The sequence below is a fragment of the Anopheles nili genome, chromosome 3 (genome assembly GCF_943737925.1).
Source record: "Anopheles nili chromosome 3, idAnoNiliSN_F5_01, whole genome shotgun sequence".
Taxonomy (NCBI): Eukaryota; Metazoa; Arthropoda; class Insecta; order Diptera; family Culicidae; genus Anopheles; species Anopheles nili.
Genome location: NC_071292.1, coordinates 50,435,855 through 50,459,695, shown reverse-complemented (window position 1 = coordinate 50,459,695; position 23,841 = coordinate 50,435,855). Strand labels below are relative to the sequence as shown.

The 23,841-nt window shown below is 44.5% G+C and overlaps 1 protein-coding gene across 3 annotated transcripts in view; it reads left to right on the top strand.

The window, feature by feature from the left end:
* The first annotated feature begins 1,097 nt into the window (after positions 1 to 1,097).
* LOC128725153 (myosin heavy chain, non-muscle) overlaps positions 1,098 to 23,841 on the top strand; it is a 35,364-nt gene continuing 12,620 nt past the window's right edge. For 2 of the 3 annotated variants that reach the window (XM_053818877.1, XM_053818874.1), the window contains exons 1-4: positions 1,098 to 1,232; positions 5,217 to 5,432; positions 18,354 to 18,510; positions 21,350 to 21,471. In XM_053818877.1, coding sequence (XP_053674852.1) covers positions 1,098 to 1,232; positions 5,217 to 5,432; positions 18,354 to 18,510; positions 21,350 to 21,471 — 630 coding nt within the window. The remainder of the gene's footprint in view (positions 1,233 to 5,216; positions 5,433 to 18,353; positions 18,511 to 21,349; positions 21,472 to 23,841) is intronic. The other variant, XM_053818875.1, reaches the window with a different exon arrangement.

Genomic DNA, 23,841 nt, shown 5'->3' with positions numbered 1-23,841 from the left:
TGTCCCCTCGGTTATTGTTTGATTTGCCAAGCGATCGGACGACGATCATTACGGTCATTTTTACCATCCAGGATATATTGAAGAAATTAAGAACAGTAATGGTATTCATTTTTTCATATTTTGTATATTGGTGTTATCGTATTGATTTTTGAAGATGTTTTGGAAGAATTTCTTTCAAAATGCCTATTTAACTGTAGCTCAGTTATTGAGGGATCCCATTGTAAATTTATTAGTCCGTTACGAACGAATCACGCGACAATACGTGACAGATTTTTGAATGAATTGTGTGTATTTTTATCTACCGAATACCGGTAGTGGTATATATAAAGAAAATGGAAAAATTATAGAAAAATACGAAGTGCAATCGTTCTTCAAAAAGTCACGCTAGGCAAAATTCGACAGCAATCTGTTGTGTTCTTTAAATCTAGTTTCCGGATTTTAGACGCTCAGTTGTGTCACAGCGATGAATCAGCGATAGTAAAGAAAATTTCCCCTATCGCAACCTGTATTGAGCTATTATTTGATTCTTCAGGATATCTAATACCCTCTACTCACAAAAGATTGAAGACCTCACGAACACGCAATGTGGTATTCCGAGGGTGATAAAAAAAACCGTCAAATTTCTTGGGATGTTGATCAGCTGTTCATTTCTTCAAAAATGTATTATTTTATGCTCATTTGTTCTTTTTTTCGGTGCAAAATGATAGTGAGATTTATGTGTGTCACGTTGAAATAAGTGAAAACTGTAGTGCGAAGGAAGCGAAGGAGATATCAGCAGAGTGAGTGTTCGTGTGTATGTACGTGTGTATGTGTATGTGTGTTTCGCGCTTGATGTAGAAGGCTATGCAGTAATCGCTGGTTGAGTGACTCCTGCAAACAAGCAAGCAATCAAGGATCGTAGAAGAAAGGAAGATCGCGATTCAATTTGTCAAGTATTAAACCGTGTACGAACCAAGAAAACGTCAAGTATAAACCATCGGGGAAAAGTCTGTTGTTGTTGAGTCAGTCTAGCAAAAGGAGCACAACGAACGCGCGCGCGTGTGTGTGTGTGGCGTGATCTTTTGTCAACGAAACCGGAAACTCCATCGCAAGCAACGATGGCTGAAGATCTGCGAGATCGCAACGACCCGGAGCTGAAGTATCTGTCCGTGGAACGGAACTCCTTCAACGATCCGGCCACGCAGGCCGAGTGGACACAGAAGCGGCTCGTTTGGGTGCCGCACGAATCACAAGTAAGTGTGGGATATTTTGCGGGTTTTATACATAAATTATCGAAAAAAATACTCCCAACGCCTTCCATACGCCTCTAACCGCATGCCACCAAGAATGTGCGTTAAACTGTTGATTTAAACCTCAGACTAAGAACTAAATTGGCAAAATTTGACAGGAAATTCATCTCTACGTTGTCCTGATACATATTCGACTTGAAACTCGACATTTTGAACTTTCAAAGTAAGCAAAACGGATGTAGCATTTTTTTGATAATTCTTCCACAACATTCGTGTGTGAATGTGCCGCTTATCAGTTACCATGTCCGAACTGCGTTTTGAATCAATATCTTCCCGCAGATTTTCGAGCGCCAATAATCATTGGATACGGTTACGTTTACGGGCAAAATAAAAGGGACTAACTTTGATCTACTTCTCTTTTGGGAGAGCTGCGGCTTTTATCAGCAGTTAGCTCCGGAAAAGCGTGTTAGCCCGAAATGGGTTTGTCATTTTCGGAACGAGTCACTCCTCGGTGTGACAATATCAACATTGCCGCGCCAGGAACAAGATAAGATATAGGTGCCACCCTTTGCTGGTCGATATCTAGCCAGCGCGGGGCCGGAGGGATGATAACCGGCCGCCACACACAGGTTCATGTTTCGTCACCCTTTGTAAATAAATTTGAAAATAAAAAAAACTACATAAAAACGATAACGGTGGATATGGGGGGGGGGGGGGTGCGACATGGTGATGGTAAACGATTTGATTGATTTTTGATCAACGCTTTTCGTTCAAAAAAGCAGCCGCACACCACGCGGTTTGTATCCGGTCCTGTGAGAAGTGAAGCTTTACGTGAGATAAATATGCTCGCGATATCTCACTCAGCTCACCCCAGCGAGCAAGAATTGCAAAAAAGGGCAAGAAAGTGCTATTGCCTTTTTCACCATTTACCGGCGTTTTTACCTGACCTAACCTGACCGAGGAGGGTGGTGTGGGTGGTTCGATGTTGCGGTGGTACGATTTCTTCACTCCCATCCACCCACCCACCCCACGATTGTCGCGTGAAAGCATCTCCTCGAAGGTTCAAGAGAGAAAAAGAGAGCACATTTGTGCTGATGTGGTCTGGTGCGTCCACCGACCGTGGTATTGGTGGCAAGTGGCGCTTGTGGCGTATATTTTTGCACAATCTCTCCCGGTGCATCTTCCTGCGGGGTCCTACAGATGCACACGTGTGTTTGTGTGTGTGCGTCTGGCACTTGCATATCACTAGCAGAGCCCCGTCGTCTCACCAGTCGGTGCCGGCTGGATTCAGGTTGCGTGCTGCTGTGATATTTCATACGCGTGAGACACACGGCGAATGCTGCTGCTGGTGCTAGTGTTGGTGTATCCGTGACGGTTGCACATGTGCAGATTCGAATTTGGTTTGCTGCGCTTCGGACTCCCAAGCGCGCGCGTCTTTCGTTGGTTCAATGCCACACACAGCAAAAAAAAACAGCCCCCCGCCCCATATGTATTGCTAATACCGCACAAATGCAACCGCGCGCGAGAGAGAGCCCCGGAAGACATTGACCTCGGTTAGCAGCCGACCCCGCACGGCGATGGGCGTGCTCTCTTCTTCTGCACATTGTTGTTGTTGAGCTTGCTTTCCATGCCGGCTGGGGTGTGTGTATGTGGCTGTGGTTGTGCTGGCTGGCAATCCGATCGCGAATCGCGACGTCAGAACCTGGCTCCGAGAACTCCCCGGCCAATGGATGATGATGGTTACTTTCATTTGGAATCGCGCTTACTCAGCAGACGGTGGTGTGTTTGAGAGCGCGCGTCCGTACAGAATATGGTGCATTTCTTTCCACCGTTGTTCCCCCGGCGATTGTTTGCGATTCCGTCAGGTCTCTGCGGTTGTGTATCATGTCAAGTGGTGTATTTTTTTTTGTTCGCTTGCATACCTTGTCCTCGCTGCGATATTTTGTTTTCTTTGTATTTGTCCCACTCCTGGGGCTGGGATGAGCTGGAAAATGTCGAGCAGATTACTGCAAGAAACGCTAGCAGATGATGTCATCTGCGAGGAGGATGATAGATCGCGCTTTTGCGGTTTCAGAGTCATCGTGTAGAGATAATGGGAAGCCAACAGGTCTAAGCAACAATCAGCCCTCTGCTACTGGAATCTGAAGATGACCAATATGCTTATACTACTGCTCCCCGGTTCAAGGTAAAACAACTCCTCTACGTTCAGCTTATCGAGCGCGCTCGGGAGGGTGCTTTTGCAAGAAGATCTGTTAATGTAAATAACCCGGGGTAAAAGTAAACATTGAATATCAACAGCAACAAAAAAAAAAGAGAGAGAGAGAGAGAGAGAGAAGATAACGCCTCAACGCACGTACGAAATCATTCGCGCGTAGGGTGTACGAATGGGGCCGACATTACGCAGGAATAGAGTAAAACTAGGTAAACGAACGTAGGGACATTTCGTTGTTGCCATAACCCCCCAACCCTCCTCCCTTCTCCTCCACCCACCGAAGGCGTTTCCGGCAACGCGATTTGGCACGGTCCATTTGGGATAAATGAGTAAGATTATTGGACACCGAGGATTTTTTTTTTTGCTCACTTCACTTGATCCCCAAAGACACATTAAATCTGTACACGACGGCAGGTTTCTCAGTGCACACAACTAATGTGTGTGTGTGTGTGTTGACCTTTCACAAGCATCTCGACCACCTCCGGAAGATTGGTGGATCATCCTTTACCGACGTTTGCAAATGTGAGGTTATGGTCCGTAGAGAGATAGCGAGGGCCTGGCGATTGTGGGGGAAGGGAAATCGTGTGAATCATCGGTCACAGAAATAGCGCATCAGTGGATTTTCTGAATTTTCATCCAACACCAAGCCGGACCCCCCCCGGTTCAAGTGAATATTGACTTCATGTGTTGGATCTTTTAAATAATTCTCCCCCCTCCACACTCACTTCGGGTGAAAGGGGTGGGATGATGAATTTGGTTTTTGAAGCGTTCGTAAGCGAAGGGAAATTTTCCATTTGCGTCACTGCGGTTTAGAGGAATAAAATGAATTCATTTTGTGAGGATTTTTAGTTGCTCTTAATCACCATTTAGTTGCCCATTGAGAATGCATCTAAATTGCATAAAACTATTGCAGAAGAAAATGTACGAAGCTCTTGCGCAATCGTGTGATGAGCGACACGTTCAGCACATCTCGTAAGGGCCCTCCCCTAGGCCCTTTTTCTTCTCTTCAAGGTCGCCACATACTAGACCACGATCCGCGCGTCCTTGCCAAACACGGAGCCTGTCCCTCTCGGTACGGAGAGGTGCGCTCTGATTACAGTACGTTCGATGAATTTACGCATTAAAAACTCGCAAAGAAGCAAAAACAAAAATCCTCGTGCGGTAACGTTTAAAGGCAAAACGGCTAGAGAAAAGCGTAAAATTACAGTGCCGTGTGCGTGATGCGGCACATGGCGAATGACAGAGTGGAAGGTGCTGGAGAACACAACAGCAACATGGAGAGATCGAGTGGTCGACTAAACGCTACCATATACGGTCAACTCCAGTCTACCCCGGTAGGCCTTGTCCCATACACGGACGCACGAAGGTGCTACTCGAAGGGGAGAGAAGGAGAGTAGGGGGAGGGGTCTTCTTGGAGGCTGCTGTACGTGAAGGACGGCATACACGATGGGGTGACCAACCCCCCTCCCCCTCCCCTTCTTGTTCAAAAAGAAACCAAGGAACCTGTTCCAGCAGAATGAGCTGAAGGAGGGAGTGTCCTTTCGCGCTGCAAACGGGGAGATCTCTCCTTCACCTAAAGTACGCATATTTGTTATGTAGGTCAGTAGTGTAACCCGTTTACCGATTGCGAGCCCAATCCGCTTCGATCAGGATCTTTATCAGAACACCTCTTTCGTCGGGGGTATCCTTTAGCTTTATGGTATTGGTGAGGGGTGGGGGTTCACAATGAAAGGAGACTTCTGTATGCTAACGTTTTTATGACCTTTTCTTTCCAGGGTTTTGTCGCCGCCAGCATCAAAGGTGAACGCGGGGATGAGGTGGAGGTGGAGCTGGCCGAAACCGGCAAGCGCGTGCTGGTACTTAAGGATGACATCCAGAAAATGAACCCGCCCAAATTCGACAAAGTCGAAGACATGGCCGAGCTGACGTGCCTGAACGAAGCCTCCGTCCTGCACAACATCAAGGACCGATACTACTCCGGTTTGATATATGTAAGTACCATCACACACCACCATGGCAGGGGTAGCCATGGGGGGGAAAGAGGAGAAGGGGGTGATGGCCTTGGTGAGGTGGAAGGGAGGTGGGGGGGGGGGGGTGCCACCGCTATAATGTGCGGTGTTCCTTATTTGGTTGCGCGCTCTGCTGCTCCATCTCTTGCCTTTTTCGTAGCATGTCCAGCCTTCTCCATAATATGGTGTAACCTTTTAGCTCTTCGACGATCGAATGATCGAACTCCTCTCAACGGTGTTCGAAAGCGAATGGTCCGTCCGAAACGAGCCGCACACATAATCATCCGGCGCGCGGTGTAAAGCTTCCCGCGGGACGGATTTTCGGCAACATGGCTTGGCAGCCTGCCCAGGGGAAGGACATATAAGGGACGAAACGGGTGGCTCCGGGGGAAGAGGGGGTTGTTAGAGGAATTTGCTAGGAATTTTGTCGGACATTACTTCGAGAGAGGACGCGCCACAGTTCACGCTTTCGCTGGGAGAAACGGGCCAGCATTTTTGTTACGTTGATCTCCATTTACGGCAAGGATTCAAACTGGTTTCTGGGACATCGCGCGGTACAAGCGGCACCAAAGTTTGCGTTGTAACGAAATTTGGCTTTTGACCACGCAACAAATCGCGGGAAAGGCCGGGGGTTTGTCTGCAATTCGGGCCAAGCTATGCACTAGCGCACAATTGTGTCGCCGTTTATACTGCTGTGTGTAGCAATCGAATTGATCCGAACGAAAATGCAGACACACCGTCATGAAATGGACATTTTTCCCCTCACAACTCACAATTGTTCCACAAACGATTTAAGGGTTAGCCTTTTTGACTACGTCCACCATCGCATAAACATCCGCTTTAGAGATCTCTTTTCCTCTTTTTTTTGCAATAAAAATACTACACCACCCAGAAAAGAGCACATGTCCAGAAGATCACGGAAGATCACATTTTTATCACCAACTGCAGCTCTGTTTTGCTGGCTGAGGGCAAGCGAGAGAGCAACAGAGTGTTAAATTAAGCGATGGGGAATAGAAACCAGAAAGAGAGACCCCGTTGGAAAGTCATTTCGTAACGCACAGAGCGGCTCCGTACAGAGATTTATGAATTTATGACAATCGGAAGACTAGCCAGCGAAGAAAAGCCATCGACTTTTCTGTCTCCGTTTCTCTAATGATAGAACAGACCCCCTCCGGGTTTGTTATTCCGTCGTTGAGAAATTACTGTAGAGGCCACGTACAGGCCCACATCTCATGTACGTTTTGATGGTTCCCGACGTTCGGTTTATGGATGCGGATCAATTTCCCAACTGTCACACACGGGGCACGAATTGAGCGTGGTCGCGTGGAGGCGGCGCTGGCAGGAAGTTGGTGGACCAACATGTACACACACACAGAAACCATCCCCCGCTCCGGGCGAAGGTGAGGGGGCGCGTTACACACATAAACAATTTAATCTAAAACCCATTTTTCCCGTTTCGGTTCAATGGAGTGTGAGGGGTTTTTGTGAACGCAATCCGTCATGATGATGTTGGTCTCGCCCTGAAGTTAGTTAGTTAGGTTAGGTTAGCGCTGCTGCGTTGGTTAAAGATCTCATCATCATCGTCATCAACTTGATCATGCTGCTTCTTGCGAGGCTATATGCTCTGGGGCAACAACTCTGATAAATTTTTATGTGTGTGCCGCAAGATTTAAGTTTGATTGATATTATTACAATTGATTTATTAGCAGTTTGAGGTGGTTTAAATCTGCCCCTAACTTGTCTGAAGAGTACCTCACTAAAGAGTGATTCAGGTTTTTGGTATTATTTTTATGCGTTATTTACTCTTTGACACATTTAAAGTGGAAGCTCGGGAAGCTCGTTTAATATTCCAAAAAGAGGAAATGCTATCTGTTTTGCTTACGCTCTCTCCGCTCGATGCATAACGAAATACGTTTGATGGATAATGATGGCTTGCGACGGTGTCTAAAAGCCGCCACAACACTATCTATTGTTACCGATCAGCTACGTAACAATGCGGACGCTTAAACCCCGCGTAGGAAAGTAAATCAATTTGCGCGGGATGCAAGTTAATGTGAATCAAGCCAACAAGCCCCCACCACATTTGAGTAGGAAGAGAGCTGTGGCTGGCAAAAGGCTTCCAGATCTCCGCCAGTTTCCACCGAGACCACCTTTGTGAATACGCAATTGAACAAGAAAGGAACCGCTATTCCGAGTTGTTGCTCTCCGGCGAAACCCTCCAACGCCGTGCGATCGTTGCGTGAGTTGCAAAATAAAGCCGACGCACTTTGCCTAACCACCGGGAGAACACACCACAAACACGCACACACACACCTGTCTCTTGTGGGATGATTTCTTGTAGAGGTTCTGAGACACTAACTATGCTGCACAGAAGCTGCACACCACCTCTGGGATCCTCTAGGTTCTCCATTCGCCAAGTTGTCATGACAAACGTTGAGGCAATTTGAATAATGGGGCGCGTAATTTATTCGCTTGTTGTCACATTAATTATTTAATCACTTAAGGAGAGGGGTGTCTTCTACGTGCGTATGTTACGATCGATGTGGTCAAGATGCTTGTTTAGCTCACTACGGTATGGAGATCAATAAACGTGTCATGCTTCGAATAAGGCAAAGCAACCCACTGCAAATAAAAGCAATCGCTTTTGGAGCATACAAAACCTGTTGGACAATAAGAGAGAGTATTATCAGTACATGTGTATGCACCCGACCATGAGCTGGTGGAGTTATGAGCCACACCCCTATTCTGTCGTTTGAAAGTATAGATCACTTCCTTTTTGTGTAGCTCTACGAAAAGAAGTGTGAGGTCATAAACGCGCACCCAGTAGCGGGGCTACTGAGCGATAAGTGCATTCTCTGCATTGTATGCTTCCGCAATATAAACTCCTTTTTCGTTCGTCAACGATCCTCCAGTCTCTGGTAGCTGGAGTGTCTCATGACAGAGCTGCCCTTTTCGTATCGCCTTTCTCCTCTAGAGTGAACGACAATGCGCGCTTTGCCGTGGAAGTACTTCGAGTTGAGACCGAGTTGACGGACCAAGTAGCGAGGACAGGGCCACAACACGGATGGGTTTTTATATTTCACCAACTACAAAACAACCGGCAGGCTTGGGTTTGCTTATCAGCAGTTACAAAAGGGAAAAGAGGGTCAGCATTCTTACTGCGTACCAGCTTTCTGTGTGCGTTTTTTTTGTATTAACTCTAGGAGGTTCAAACTCGCCAGTTAACAGTATAAGTCTTTAGGCATTTAGGTCATCAACGTTGTAGTCTCGAAATGCGGGTATCGTGTGACACTATACTATAGCGAACTAGCAAATGTTTTCTTTGTACAGTTTGGTGGAATCAAATGTCTAGTATAGTCTGCTGAACGTTAGCTAATAACTAAAACCCTCAAGTGGTAACTATTTTCAAATTTGTTGAGTCTAGTCAGACATCTATTCAAAAACTTTAGAAGTGCATCATAAACATCGTTTGTCTACAGATCCCAATGAATCACGCACTGTCGTATTCTCGATGATCTTCCGCATCAAATTCAATTAGATGTGGTCATCATGGGGCAGTTACTGATCACTCCCTCCAGTGATCACGACTCATAGTCCTAGACAGCACATCCTATGGCTCACGTATTCAGCGTGGTACGTCCGTTGTTTCTCCATTCCCAGCATTACGTGCCACAAACCCTGCAGACAGCAGTAAATGCTTTGTCCCCGAGCGTTTCTACACAAATCTTCGACGTCAGCAGAAAGAAATGCGCTGGTTTGTCACGAAGAGTCTCCAAGGGTCAACCAGCGTGGAAGGAAGTGGGCCACAACACAATTTAGTTGTTTGTTGACAAACTTTTAGCCCCCCTGTTCTTGCTTGGAGAGCTCGAAACATGCGCTTGGTTGCAAGTTCAGAGCTGTGCCATTCTCAGCACTATTACATTTAATTTACGTGCAGCGGTGAAAGCTTGTTGTATGAGGTAGAATCGAGGTACACTATGAGTTGTAGTGTAGCTATCACAATGGGTGCTTCTTGGCCATGTGGGAGGTTTTTTCATACTAGTAAGAATGTGCTTCTTCGTTGCTTGCTCATGGATGAAGGAAAAAAAGAAATTAGAAGTACGAAATTTTGGATGATAAGTAAATTGAGTTTTTTTTGCTTCGGGACATTGAAACCGGATTTGAGTAGGTATTGAAGCGATAGCTAGTAGGTACCTTTTCCCTGCAGGTGTCACTGTTTTCTACGTATATATTTACATATCATTCACTATTGCATGAAGGCAAGCGTGTAGGAGTTTGGCTGTGGGAAAAAGTCGTCGCTGAAATAATTAACTAAATGAGCGTAGCTGATGGATTGAGATGTGCCACGCAACCAGCGCGAATGTTAGGAAAAGAACATCGATGTGTAGGAGTCGCTAATCCTCCTGACCTGTCCATGTTCACTGAGGAATGTGTTTCAAACCTGTTGTTTCACGCTCCGATCGAGACATTCGTGAAAATTAGTTTCTTATCGAGCATTAGCTTCCATTTTGTGCCAGTCAAAATAATGCCTAGTTATTTTTAATTCTACATTTTCTACTCCTCGAAGCATGGTGGTTTAAAGAGTATTTTTTTCACGTCTCAGCACCCTCGAACACTTGAAACTTTTGCGAGGTTCCCATCCCACTGCAACAGGTTAATTGCATGCTTACTGACATGTGACCCGCCAAGTCCGCGAGCGCTCTCGAATGTCTCGTTTGATTAGGTTTCCTTCAGCGTCACCGGCAGCTTTTGTTAATACGGACAAACGTTGAAAAGCCGTGAACAACCGACCTTTATGGAGCTGATGCTCGCTCACTCGAGTCACTCCCCATATCCCCAGTTCCACCCTTACAGGCTTCACCCCCGCCACAAACGGAACGAAACACAATCCGTGCGCGGTGTCCTATGGATTCGTGACGGTTTCGGAATCCTGACCACCAGGGGGCGCACGTGCTGTAAAAGAGAACAGAAATCCATCGGACTGTGGCGCTGCGAAAACATTTGCATATGTGTGCTCTGTTTTTCGCCGAGTGATTCGTTTGCCAAATTTGGAAAATGCACGATGACGACGATAGTGCCTAATGGGTCCCGCCTAATGACTCAACCGGAAAAGCCATTGGTGGGGCGATACTAAAAAAGGGCGACCTTCCTTTAAGCTTTCTGCGATTGTCTACAGGGTGCTGCTAGCAAAAGGAACATCGTTTATGAATGTGGTACTAGCCCTAGCTCACTTCTAGTGCTTCAAACGTGACTATCCTCCTGTCAGATAGAAAGCGCATATCTGTATATATCTGAGATTAAATGCACTCAACGGACCTCACAGAGGGCTTTAAGCGGGGCACGCCTACACTGAGTGAAATTTGAACCCCGGGTAGGCGAGAGAACAGATACTTTTGGAGGGCACGCGGGCCTGACAGAAGGGGGGGCAATCCATCCTTTCATCATCACTGAGGTTAGCTCAACGATCGCGCGCTGGGATGAAATGTGATAACTCCTGGTAGCCAGCGAAGCGGAATGTTTTGGCATCGCTGTGTTCTCTGCGTTCGACTCGTTTTCTCCACAACTGCAAAACTTCAAGCACGAAATGATTTATTAGCGGTGCTGCTGCTGCAGTTAGCGAGCTACCGATAAGCTGCAAAGCGTGCTCTATTTTTGCCCAAAAACAAGCTCTAGCAGATGAGGAAAGAAAAGATCTCAAGGACGGCTCAATGTTGCTGTATTCTTCTCCGAAAATGACATATTTTACTGTGAGGATCGTATGATTTTTCGCTTTGTTTGTCTGTTAATTGTTGCAAAATTTCGAAATGCCAGACAAGTAATAAAATGTTAATAAAAAAACAGGAACTTCTTAAACCCTGTATTTAAATTTCATCAAAGAAATGCCACTAATTGTGTCCCTTTTGGCCACTTGAAAGTTTTATTTTTGCAATTTTCCATTTTTTTTACTTTACAAGGATGCTGCTCTCTTGAGTGTGTATGGCGTATTGCATATGTCGTTCACGCCCCAGCAATCACTGGTCCCATTGGCACTGGGGTTTTCGTTTCTTGCCATAATTTGCTGTTGACCAAAGATGGGCAATAATATTTCCTTCGACGCCAGCCGCCGGAAGGCGATTTCCACCACTTCTCTCGTCCGTTTTTAATGTGCCCCCTCGCGAGTCACTCTGTGTGTGACCCCGCATAGCGTGCGAAGGATCCGTGTTTACGAGCTGTGATCGAAGGGTTTCGGGCTGCAAAGTAAAGATCCAATTTGTGTGAAAGCTTCGCGCACTGAGGGTGAGCTGAATGTTCAATTATCACCTTGTGCGGTCGCGACATGGCGCCATCTTGCGCACCATCATCATCTCCAAGTCGGCCATCTGTGGCTGGCTGGCTTATGATGTCGTTTTGACGGGCTGAGATCAGAGAGAAGTGGACCTTGTTTTGGTGTAAGATAAAGCACCCCCCAGCAGTCTATAGACCGTAGAAAGGGAACGTTGTGTTGAGAAGGTCACGCGTAGCTCGGAGTCTCCTCAAAACGGTGTGTTTGGTGTACAAGCCAGTAGGTCACACGTTACTCTAGAGTCTGAAGTCTCAACATCAGTGAGGCGACCCCCTAACGGTGGAGTTTATCATGTCGGTCGGGGGTACGGTGGCCAAGTATGCTGTGTTACTTCCAAAAATGGCAAGATCTCCAAATCTGGCGGGGACCTTATTGGAGCGGACTTGGAGGTCGTACATCGCGCAGTATGGGAAGAGAATGGTTCACCAAACGGCGCATTATGCGTGTTGTGTCCCTCTTTGCGATCGTACAAAATGGCGCCAATGGGGGGGTTCGAGTGTCAGAGCTAGGGTGTGATTTACGAAAGAAAGATATGACTCCGCGGCTCCAAAGATGGAGTTTTGCCATGAAAATCAACCGAAGGATAGGAAATGTGAACAGTTTTTGGCTTTTAGGACATAGTTCATGGTGCTGGGTTAAATTTTATGATACGACAAGCGCTTATGACCCTAATGAAGTTTATCAGATATTGTACGTTCTGTTCGATAATGCACTTCAGCTTTGATTTCTTCCTTCGCTTATCGAAATTATTCCGCAATCTGAAATCTGCGAGCTGCCAAGTTTTAGCGATGACGTGTATGAATCACACACTCCCTTTCGCGATGTTGGAAGCGGACATTGCGATATCGTACCCTTCCACACAGATACCCTGCATTTGTGTCCGTCGGGCCGATAACGAGTTGGCATCTTTTCGTGATTAGTCATACCAGGTTTTTAACTGTTTCCCTTCTCACGCACCTCAAGCACCTGGAGAAGAGGCATTTAATGTTACGTCGTTCAGGTTTGGGCTTTCCCCAGCCACTCGACACAAAGCAAGCGCGAATCAGGCCAACCACACAACCGTTGCAGCGAAACCCAGAGTCAGCCACTTTGAGCTTCAACCATGCTTTTTTTGTTTGACACTCCGTAAATGGTATTAAGTTAAACCTGTGGATATGTTTACATCTTAATCCGCCCTGACGAACGCGACCCATAGGACGATGTGAAGGTTTTGCTTTGTTTTCCAGTGGACTATAGTAGCACATTTAAAAGGAATTAACGAAAGTCGTAGAGGAGAGAGAGAGAGTGTAAGCGTGTCGAGTGTCATAATGCGATCGCTTTAAACTGCATTCGAGACGAGCTCGATGACCAGTAGAGAGAGCCAGCAACATAAGCGGATTTGCAACAATTGACTATCATACCCGCGTGAAGCCAAGCAAAGGGAACTCTCAAAGGAAGTTCAAGCGGCGCGCGGGTGAGGGTGGTCTGGTTCCAGTGTAATTAACCTTCAGTTGTCATGAGGAAGGTTAGCGTCCTCGATCCTCGCTGCTTGAACAAACGGTTACGACGGAAAGAAATGCATAAGTCACACAACGAAGAGGAGGCACCATTTACTTGACTTGCGTCATAACGTTTAGTGTCGATTTGTATAATGATCGAGTCTTCAACCCTTCAATGATAAACTCGTGTGAGAAAGAAAGTTGGACGTATGTTTTGATATCGTGATTTATAAATGCATATTTGAATATTGATAATTGCAGTTTCGCAAGTTGATAGAAGGAATTCTGTAGTAGTTAACTTTTTCCTTCATTTTCCAAGAAGCTATTTGAATATGATAAAATAAAATACACAGCAAAAAGTGCGACCATATATCGGTAGAGTCTCGTTGCTGTTTCTGACGTTTGTTTGTGTCTCCCTGTTGCAGCTACAAGTAATTGATATCGATATGGGTACTTGCCATTTTCTTGCAGCTCTGTATACAAAAAGAAGAACAAGAGGAGGAGAAGGAGTACGTATCGAGTTGTGACGGGTTGGGCGCCTCCATGTAATATCTTTATTTGCGATTGCGCGCCGTTAGCTCCTACGTCTCGCTTCGGTTCAATTGCGGCTCGCTCCACATTGGTGCGAAGCAATCAAAGCGTGGAATTGTATCATTGATTCATTGAATTATATCCACCACCGAGAGTTTCTTCAGACTGTCATGTAGCGAATGATCATATCGACGCGAGTGTGTGTGCGTACGTTTGTGTACGCGCATCCGCTGATGTGTCACTATCGCGTTCCTTGATATCATCTGTGCCACATGCGCGATGTGAGCAATGTTGAAATATGTTACTGTAATTCGCGAGAAAATGATGCACACTCAGACCTTTAAGAAGAGGAGTGGTCCTTTGCGTGCGTTATGAAATTGTGTTATTTGAAAACCCGCTCTCGAGGGGAAGGTGTAGAACAAATAACAAAGCAACAAACAATCGTTCCATCGGAAACAGGGTTCGAAAAAAATAGGAACCTACGCGCTCCTTCTATCAACCAATCGGAACATGAAACGGGCACGTTTTTTTCTTGCTGTTGCTTGACTTCTTTGCGGTAAATCCGACCCGATACAACATTATTGTTTAAACTAATCTGCTCCAACGCTCGGTGGAGAGCTTTCGTCACGTCGCGCGCAGATTACGTCACTCGCGCCCCGTACGCCGACGCCGGAAAATCTATCATGGCGCAGACCGCTGCTGCCTTGTCTCATCTCATCCATACAAGCGTTTTGCCCCGAGAGTAAGCCTTTGTTTTGCCGACATCCCGTTTGTTGGTTTAACGGAAGACCACGTGGGGACGGAGGACACACCAAAAGGGTGGAAAAGGGAGGGGGGGGGGTTTGTGTAGGTCGAGTCGACGGAATTGTGCGGGGTTTTTTGTGCGGTTTGTAATTGGCCGTGACGCTGCCCGGCAAGTTTTATAATTATTCACATTGTGTACATTACCACGCCGCGCGGTATATGTATGTATGTGTGTGTGTGTGTTTGTTCTTCCACAACCGCTGCTCTTGAATCAACCGACGGGGGTCTCTTTATTTAAAACCGAGGCTATGATGATGAACCTGTTAAAATCAGGCTGTCCCGATGGCGTTTTTTGACGTTCCGTCACACACATACACATGGAGCCACTGGTGGGCTCTGTTTTTTTTCTCCACTCAGTCCGGGTCCAACGCTTGACAACTGGCTTGGTCAACGGGACGCGGAGACAACGATGGTGACTCCGCGTTCCTCCGTCCTTTGGTTGGGTGACTCATCGAAAGGCCGCCATTAGCATTTGCATGAGCTTTCGTTCGCGATCGCCGGCGCGAAATGACGATGAAGTAGTGTTATTGCTTCAGACAAATCATGCACTACCCCGATTCTCATCCCGGCTAGTTATCTTCCATTTGATTAGAAAATACTACACAAGGACAACGTACTATCGAGTTGAAGATACTCAATAGGATGAGTTACGATCCTCGGACAAGCGCGCGTGCCAAGCAAGGAAAGCCACATTCCTTGGATTGTATTTTTTTTATTACCAGCGATCACCAACCCAACATTCTCGATCTGCTTATTGTTCTTTTTCTTCGACTTGACGTTTGGTTTGACATTAGCGAATTCCTGTCACGTTCTTGAACTTACATCCTGTCTCCCAACGCCCGAAACTGGCAGCGCGGATGCCATATATCGAAGGTGTTTGGTTTGCGATTAAAGCTTCATATGTAGGTTCACAAAAAGGAATCGCCTATTCGCCACAAGTAGGTTGAGAAATTTGTCATCAGCAAGTAAGAGAAGAGTCTGTGTGCTAGGGGAAGCTCCATCATTCTCTAACGACGTCAGTGTCAGTGTTTCTGAGCCCACTGTCTGAGACCCGCAAGGAGTTTCTTTGAGTCGTGGACCGGACAAACGGTGACCTTGAATACGTACGTGCCTTCTTGGTACTCCCTTGGCGCGGTGGATGATCGAAACGAAGACGGAACTCGCGAGAAAAGAAAAGCAGAAATAGCGGAATAGGAGAAGCAAAGCCCACCGTTGAAGCTGCTTCTAATGTGCTGCGTAATAATTTCCCAACGATCCGTGGCTCCAGCTTTGGCCCATGAGCGGGGACGAGTGGTTTTTCATTTTTGGGATATTTCATTCTCCCTCCCTCCATTGACGGTTGGGTTTTGTCTCTGGAACTCTCACGCATATTACCCGGGTGGGAGCCAGGTGGAAGATGTGGTTAAAAGGCAGTGCCGCAAAAACCACGAAAACCTTGTGGAAGATGTTGAGTACCTCGAGGAACCACCAAAAAAAAACGACGACGGAAAGGTTTTCTGGCTCATCAATGGTGTCAACTTGCTGGGCCGGTTTTTCTTCGCGCTGGTATTGGTGTGCGCTCTGTTACGAAGCTGAGTTGAACAACCGACACACCTACACACCGGTGTGTGAAAGCTTTCGTGATCTTTCGGCGATTCACACACAAAAAAAAAATAAATCAGTTCTTGCGGGATCCGTGATTAAGCCGCGAAATCTTTGCTTTACCAACACCTGGAGACTTTCCATTTTTGGATTCGCGGTCGCAGTTTGGTACGGTTTGCAGGAAACCTCCGGCATATGACCATCGTAGGCTCGCATTCTGGCAAGGGACGATCATTTTTGGAATGCGTTCCCTCCAACCTTCACCTCGCTGGACCTCGGTAACTGTGAAACAGGTTCAAGATCTACTTTCGGGACTGTCATTGCGGATGTATTGGGGGGGTTTCCGAAATTCAACAAAGACTAGCGCGCTCTCGCAGACTTGGACAGCAGTTGGACGTGAAATTCCTGCACAAAGTTCTGATGATATAAACAAGGCGAAGAATGGTTGAAACTAACGCAGGAATTTCTGCATTCGTTCATTGATCGTTCCTGTTGGTCCGATGTACGATCGATGATCATCTTCACCGGACAACAGCTCTTGTCAAACCGGGCACGCAAAGAATAGCATGTTAGTATGCGTGTTTGGAGAATTGTTTTCATCCGGTCTCACCGCATAGCAATAATCGTACGACAATATCTATGGTGAAGTTCAACGATCATAAGGCATTTGGAATAAGTTCTCGATCGATCGTGCTCTTTTGTTTCATCGACCTAGGATGGAACCTGAAACAAACGAGGCAATGCGCCCATGATGTAATGATCCCTTCCGACGGAGAAGTTTTTATTGACCAATTTAACCTCTCTAATAAGATCTAATGAAAACGTGTTCCCAACGCATGATCGTACTCCTCTCGAGCAGATCTTTTTTAGAGGAGAACACAGGCAAAACAGAAGGTAAACTTGATTTAGAAAAATCGTCACCCACATCAGGGTAGAGGGGTTAAATTGAACTCGCTTAAGAAAGGAGCCTATTTTCAGTAGCTTCTGTTTGCTTACTTTAGTTTTTTATATAGGAATTAATTTACATAATTGCAAACCTACAATGACAACTGAATTTTTTTTTGTGGACAAAATTCGAGCCGTGAGAGGTAGGAATGGAAAGTAACGTTGACGAGTTAAAGACATATGGAGTACAATAGGATGTCAGACAGCGAGCGTATTGATAGCGCAAAAACTAATCTGCAAAACTGACTGTTGACAGCAAATTGGCAATCAATCGGAAGATTGTTTGCTAAACTTAAGATTGCTGCCGGTCTCTAATTAGACAAACAGATCCTGATAAGATTTTCCTATGGTGATAAGCAGCCGGGTTCAGCGATGAAATGATTTACAATATTATGGCGAAAGGCGGCATTGAATCAAATGAAGTTATGATTCACTTGATAAGCAATTGTGGTCTATCTTTTTATTGCATTTTTGCAATTTTTAAACAACTCATTTTGAGGAATTATTTACAGAAATTGTATAAAAAATAAACAAATTCAAAAAATCTAACGGTTGTGAAAAGTTGTTTTAAACATTCATGAGCTATCTGCCTGGGGTGTATTATTAGAAAGGTATCATTAATTGGTTTGCATCTGTGTGAACTGTGCATTTAAAATTGCGCATCTAAATCTATTCATAGACATCTGTAATGGATGAATTCTACATGAAATAATAAATCACAAATGAGCCATAATTAACTTGTTTGATTAATTTCAGCTGTATGAAATAAGTTGCTTAAAGATTCTTTATTCTATTTCATACTTTATTTTAGCTTAAACCGTGTTATGTATTGTTAAATTTATAAATAACTGAAATGTCTAAGGGTAAAGAAGGGTATGATGAAGTGATAAAATCTATAATGAAGTGTTGATAATATTCAAATTTACACATTTTATTTTGGTGTTCATGCGCTATGAATCATTCACTTTCCTCGTGAAAAATTTCACGACATTGTTTTGACATGCAGAATATGCCGTTTTCTCGCCATTAATTTAGAGGTGACATAAGAAAATGTATTACGGAAAGTCGGTTCGGTGACAGGGGGGTAGTATTTGATGTAGAGTTTTCTCAGTGAGACATTTGAAATTTCGTTTTATTTAAGGAATTAGATGGGAATGACAATTTGTTGAATAAAGCTAAATATCATATACAATGCGAAATATGAGAATACATATTTTATTATTGTTTCTTTGTTCCTTTCAGACATACTCGGGTCTGTTCTGCGTGGTGGTGAACCCGTACAAGAAGCTGCCTATCTATACCGAGAAGATCATGGAAAAATACAAAGGCATCAAACGGCACGAAGTGCCACCACACGTCTTTGCCATTACAGACACCGCTTATAGATCAATGCTGCAAGGTAGGTTACGCTAATTATTGCATTAATGCTAAAGAAGGACCGTTCTGCTAATTAAGTCATTTCACATTCGATTTCAAAGTAGTGTTAAGATAAGCAGCGAATTAAATTTGTTGTTTGTATCATGAATCTTTAAAGAATGCGGTAGGATCATGATATTTTAGGCTTGTTTGAGTAGATCCTATCTTAGATTATTGCACTTGGTGAGCTAAAGACCGTGACACGATTTGCTCTATGATCTGTAATGGACGCGCGCGGGTCAATTAAAATGTGAATTTTCTTAATTACTTCCATCTTGGATAGGGTACGCTCATCGCCCCAACCATTGGTGTTACTTCATCGTTACATGGATCATCGACCGTTAGGCGCACATATTATCGATCGCCTACGACGGCCTCAGTGCTGTAAAATCAAGTCCATTAGCTTTATCCACTATTCTCGTTTATTGCACACAAAAAAAATCCACCGTCTACGGATGTCTTGCTTTCATTTGGCATCGAGCACTAATTACATCATGGGTCTTGTGTTTCATTTTGGGATGAAGTTTCATTTATTGCACGGTTTGAATTTATGCCCTTAAATGCGAGATTTCACAAGACACCAAGGGTTAAGACAATCACAACATCCAAATGGAACCTGTTTCGGATGAATATCATTCCGTTTGGTTGTCATGTCCATGCACGAAGGGAAGATTAAATTTGTGCTTTACCGTGCATTCGTACGCGGTAAATGCAAATGCAACGGTTTCGCAAAATATATTTTTTTCAAGGACTTTTGAACATTCGACAGGGTGGCTCACCGGATGATGGTCGGTAAATATTCCTTTTTAAGCTTTGTTGATTCTTTCGGACACAGTTGCCATTTTTAGTCAAAGCGATGCCTCGATTTATGAGCATCCTTATGTCGGATTTTTTTTTTCGACGACAGCAAATATTTATAAAGAAAAGGGAAAAAGTGAATGTATCCTTTCGATTTCATAAGTAATCTTTGATATGGATTTTTTTTTGTGGTAAAATAAATTGCACATAAAACATTTCTCTTTTGGTTAGTAAATATGATGAACCTCATTGACCGTTATTTAGTATCGAACAACTGAATATTAACTGCCAGCCCTCACATATGGGCCTAATTCTCATTCGCTGCTCCCTTTCCAGTAGCAAAACCACGTTGTTCATTTGTTTATTGCCTCTTCGAAAGGCAGTATATGTTTTGAAAAATAAAAACAAAATACAGCAGTACCTAAACTGTGCAGCAAAAACCGTGCATTCCAGACGTGCCCAAACGTGCTACCAATGCAACTCTCGATAAGCTGACTCATCGTAGAAATATCAGTTCACCTCTGCTGCCGTCTAACGCAATAATTATTACCGTATGCCAACAGTTTGCCGTGGCCATGGAACGTGTAACGTTTGCTACACGTTGCACTATTTATTCCCATGCTTTCTTCCTCATTGCCAACTGGAGGGGCCTCTTCGTGTCGTAAAAGAACCTGCTGATGTTTGCGCTACTTTTGCGTGGTGTTCTAATTAAGTGCACTTTCTCACTTAGGGGTTTAAGGTATAAGACGATATACAAGGATATTGTCCCTCTAATCTTGTGCACTCTGAAATTTAATTTTAATCTATGTGATCAGAAATAGACGCTGCGGACTTATGAATTTCTCCCTTCGATGTAAAGCTTCAAAATGTCAAAAACCGATCGGAATTTTGAGAATATTTTGACGTACAATTTGTTAACCTGCACGTAACACACGAAGTAGTAAAACATATGATGAGCAAGCTAAAGTTAGACTTGCGCCCGCATATACAACAGGTGTGTGAATATTTAAAAAATGCAACTAAAATTATCAATTTGCATTTATTTAAATGGCGTTAGTTTTCTCAAGATCGTCTGAGTAACGTGTGTACCTTCAATTTGTACAGTAGCATATGTTATGCACATTGCTGTGGCTCAACACGTTCGATCAGCAGATAGTTTTCTTGTTTTTTTTTGCTTGCTTCACTACCCAAATGACTTAATGAGGTCATAGGAAACTGAGCGCGGGCAAAAAAAAGAAACGAAGATGACCATTTATGGTTTCGTCAAGCTAGACGTGAAATCCTGCCAACAATCTACGTAGACCATGCCAAGCGCCTCATTTGAGCATTGATATATCGTTTCGTGTAACATGTGGTTCGTGTGAACATTTTTTTTTGTTTAGTTCTTGTCTAAACTCTTTCCATCACCTATCCGAGACGTCAACAAGTTTATTAGTGACTATTTCTGCAGAGCAAAAAAAAAACGCATATATGCCACAGTGTGTTCGATTGCTGACGTAACTTTGGAATAACTTCTTGCCAAGGTATGTGTCTGGTTGATCGAGAGAGCCTTCACGAAACCAAAAGTGGCCAACACTGTTTATTGATTACTTAATTAGATTATGGAGAGATTGTAAATTAGTACACATACTCTTAGCAAACTGAGAACACTTCTATGGGAAACACACCTAGTAGATATAGATTCAACGACATATTTGAACAACCACAGATGATAGGAATAGCATTGCCAGTGGTGGGTAAAAGACAGTTTGCATATATCACTAACGCTGTTTGCATCTACCTCCAAAGGCAGTTGAGGAATGTCATAAACAAACATGTCAAGAGAGAGAGATGCAGACAAACGACCAGAAGGTTCAAGTCACAAGGGTAAATAAACATTCATCAGTCCTTCTGCGCGTACCAGTAAACGGAGCGTGATTGTCCGTTTGTTTCGCTAAATGGTTGTCTAGTGTGCTATCTTATTCCCAGATCTACGTGTTACCGATGTGTATAATTCACTTTTTTTACATTTTGTTTTGTTGCAGATCGAGAGGATCAGTCCATTCTGTGTACTGGCGAGTCCGGTGCGGGCAAAACCGAGAACACAAAGAAAGTTATCCAGTATTTAGCATACGTCGCTGCATCCAAGCCGAAGGGATCTGTTGCGGTAGGTGTAGTGCGCTCGTGCACTTCTGATCAGTCATTTATTTTGCTTTCAACGTGACAAATTGCCTGGATTTTGATGAGCAAATCGGCCAAAAAACAACCAGATGTTCAGTTGTAGCGCTACACTACTTTGAACGATTAATATGTGGGTCAAGCCAAACCATATGTGGTCACAGATCTTCTGGATGGCATAAATGGAATGTCCATAAACCACCGAACTGCAGCGGACACGCTGTTCAGTCCCGGGGACCCCCAGAAAAACGAGCACGTCAGCGCGAGACTGCACCTTTTTTTCCCCCTTAATGTAAGGTAAAAATGGAGAACTGCAACGGCATCAATTTGATGCCCATTTATGGTTGAATTTCATAGTCGTCGACTGCATTCCACTCCCCTGTAATCTGCCTGCGGTGTACTCGAAAAAAAAACGCAAGCACTCTTATTTGCATTTTCCAAATAAGGAAAGTTGTCAATTGTAAATATCGCTCTGCTTGCTTGTTTGGTAGGTGAAATGGAGTAATAAGAGCTGGACATTTTCGCTCTTGTAGTGTGACTTTTCGGTGGCTGAAATTGAGATTCGAATTATCAACTGTGTAATGGAACAGCCACAGATTGTTTCTTACTTTGTGGGTTTCCCTTGACGTCGATTACTGATCTGCATTTGTCACATTTCTCTTGTTCTTCCTGCTTTAATTTGCGTCAACTCGCTTGAAGGGACGTAGGTGAGGAAATAAATAATTAATTAACGCACTCTAATGGAAGTGAGCAATTTAGTGCTCGCCATTCCTGGCCTCAGGTTCGCGTGCGTGTTCAGGGAGCGAAATTACCATTATACACTGCAAAATAGGCTCAGCACTGTGAGATAATGTTAACCAAGTTAATCTCATTCGCGCGCCAGTGAGACTTAACCAGAACACATGGGGTGGTACAATAGATTCATCACGCGACACACGCGATCGTAGATTTTTCTTCCTCAGGTCTGGTGAAAACCGTGAACGTGGGTGCCCTTTGAGACAGTGTGATCAATTTCATGAACTCGTTGTCTTGCTGTGCTTTCAAGTAAGCACAAAATGCATGTTAAATTGCCTTCAGTGAATATTCTATTGTAACTAGAGTTCAACATTAGCTATTTTATAGCTTGTGATAAATGGTCTGAATTATGTTAGTGATTTTTTTATGTTTTATTATTTCATTTTTAAATAAATTCAGGCAAATGGTAGGATGTTTTCCACTACCCATAAAGTGATATTCATACACGTTGATCACATTTTTTTTTGCAGTCAAAATGTACGCCCAAATAGAGAGCATTCCAAATGTGGCAATCCGAATCTATGGGGATTGGTTTTTATTTACCAATTTTGGCAATCTATCCGTGAGCATGTGCGTGTGTCTCGTGTGTCCTAAAACCGGCATCAAATTGTGTAATTTCATTTGGATGGGTGTACGAAAAGGAAAAATGTCCTTTTTGGGGAGCGCAACTCAGCAGATTGAAACATAAATTTATCCACGATTATTCGACATTGGTTGCACCACACGATTCCACTCCCCGCCTGGCGTGATGGATCCATTCTGTCCTCTCTTCCCCCACCTTCCCCCCCCCCTCTTCCCCAACAAACATCTTCTGGCGGTGTTCCCCGTTTATCGCGATCTCTCAGACGGCTTCGAAAAGGGCGCCTACCAGAGCCTTTGCATGCTCGAAAAGACCATATTTGGATGCAATGGTCCGACACCACCCCCTGCAAGAGCCACAGTCGAACACACGATGCCGTCGTCCATAAGGCTCAGGCGAATGAATTGGGGACACGACAATATGAAAATATAATTGACGACAGCCGCCGCGGCCCAGAGCGCGCGTTGTGTCGAACACACGACGGATCGATTCGCGGATCTGCGGTTTTCTTTTGGTTGGTCTGCCTGTTGGTCTGCGGGACCGCCGACTAAAGATGGAGAAACAGGCCTGAAATTGTAATCGTTACGATCAACATGTTCATTGCGACGATATGCGGCGGGCAATGAGCAATTCATTAGTCGCCTTTTCCCAGCGATCAGACAGAGGAGGGACTCCTTTTATAGCAGTGGGTAAAACCGTTCGAGTAGAGTCATCATTTTTGGAGCACCATTTTCGAGGACCTTCAGCAACAGAGCCTGTAAGGGCGCGTGAAATCTACAAGACGAAAACTCTCCAAGTTCGCGCTCTTTCTTGAGGCTCGAATTTGCTTGTCTTGTTGAAGTAAGCTTCTGCCACGCTTTATTTTAAATGTGTGACAAAAAATAATGCGATAAAAAAAGCTCAACCTATTGACGATTGACTGCTCAAAGTCGCTGTCAGCAGCGATCGCTAATCGGTGATCGAACGCTGATGAATGACGACAGC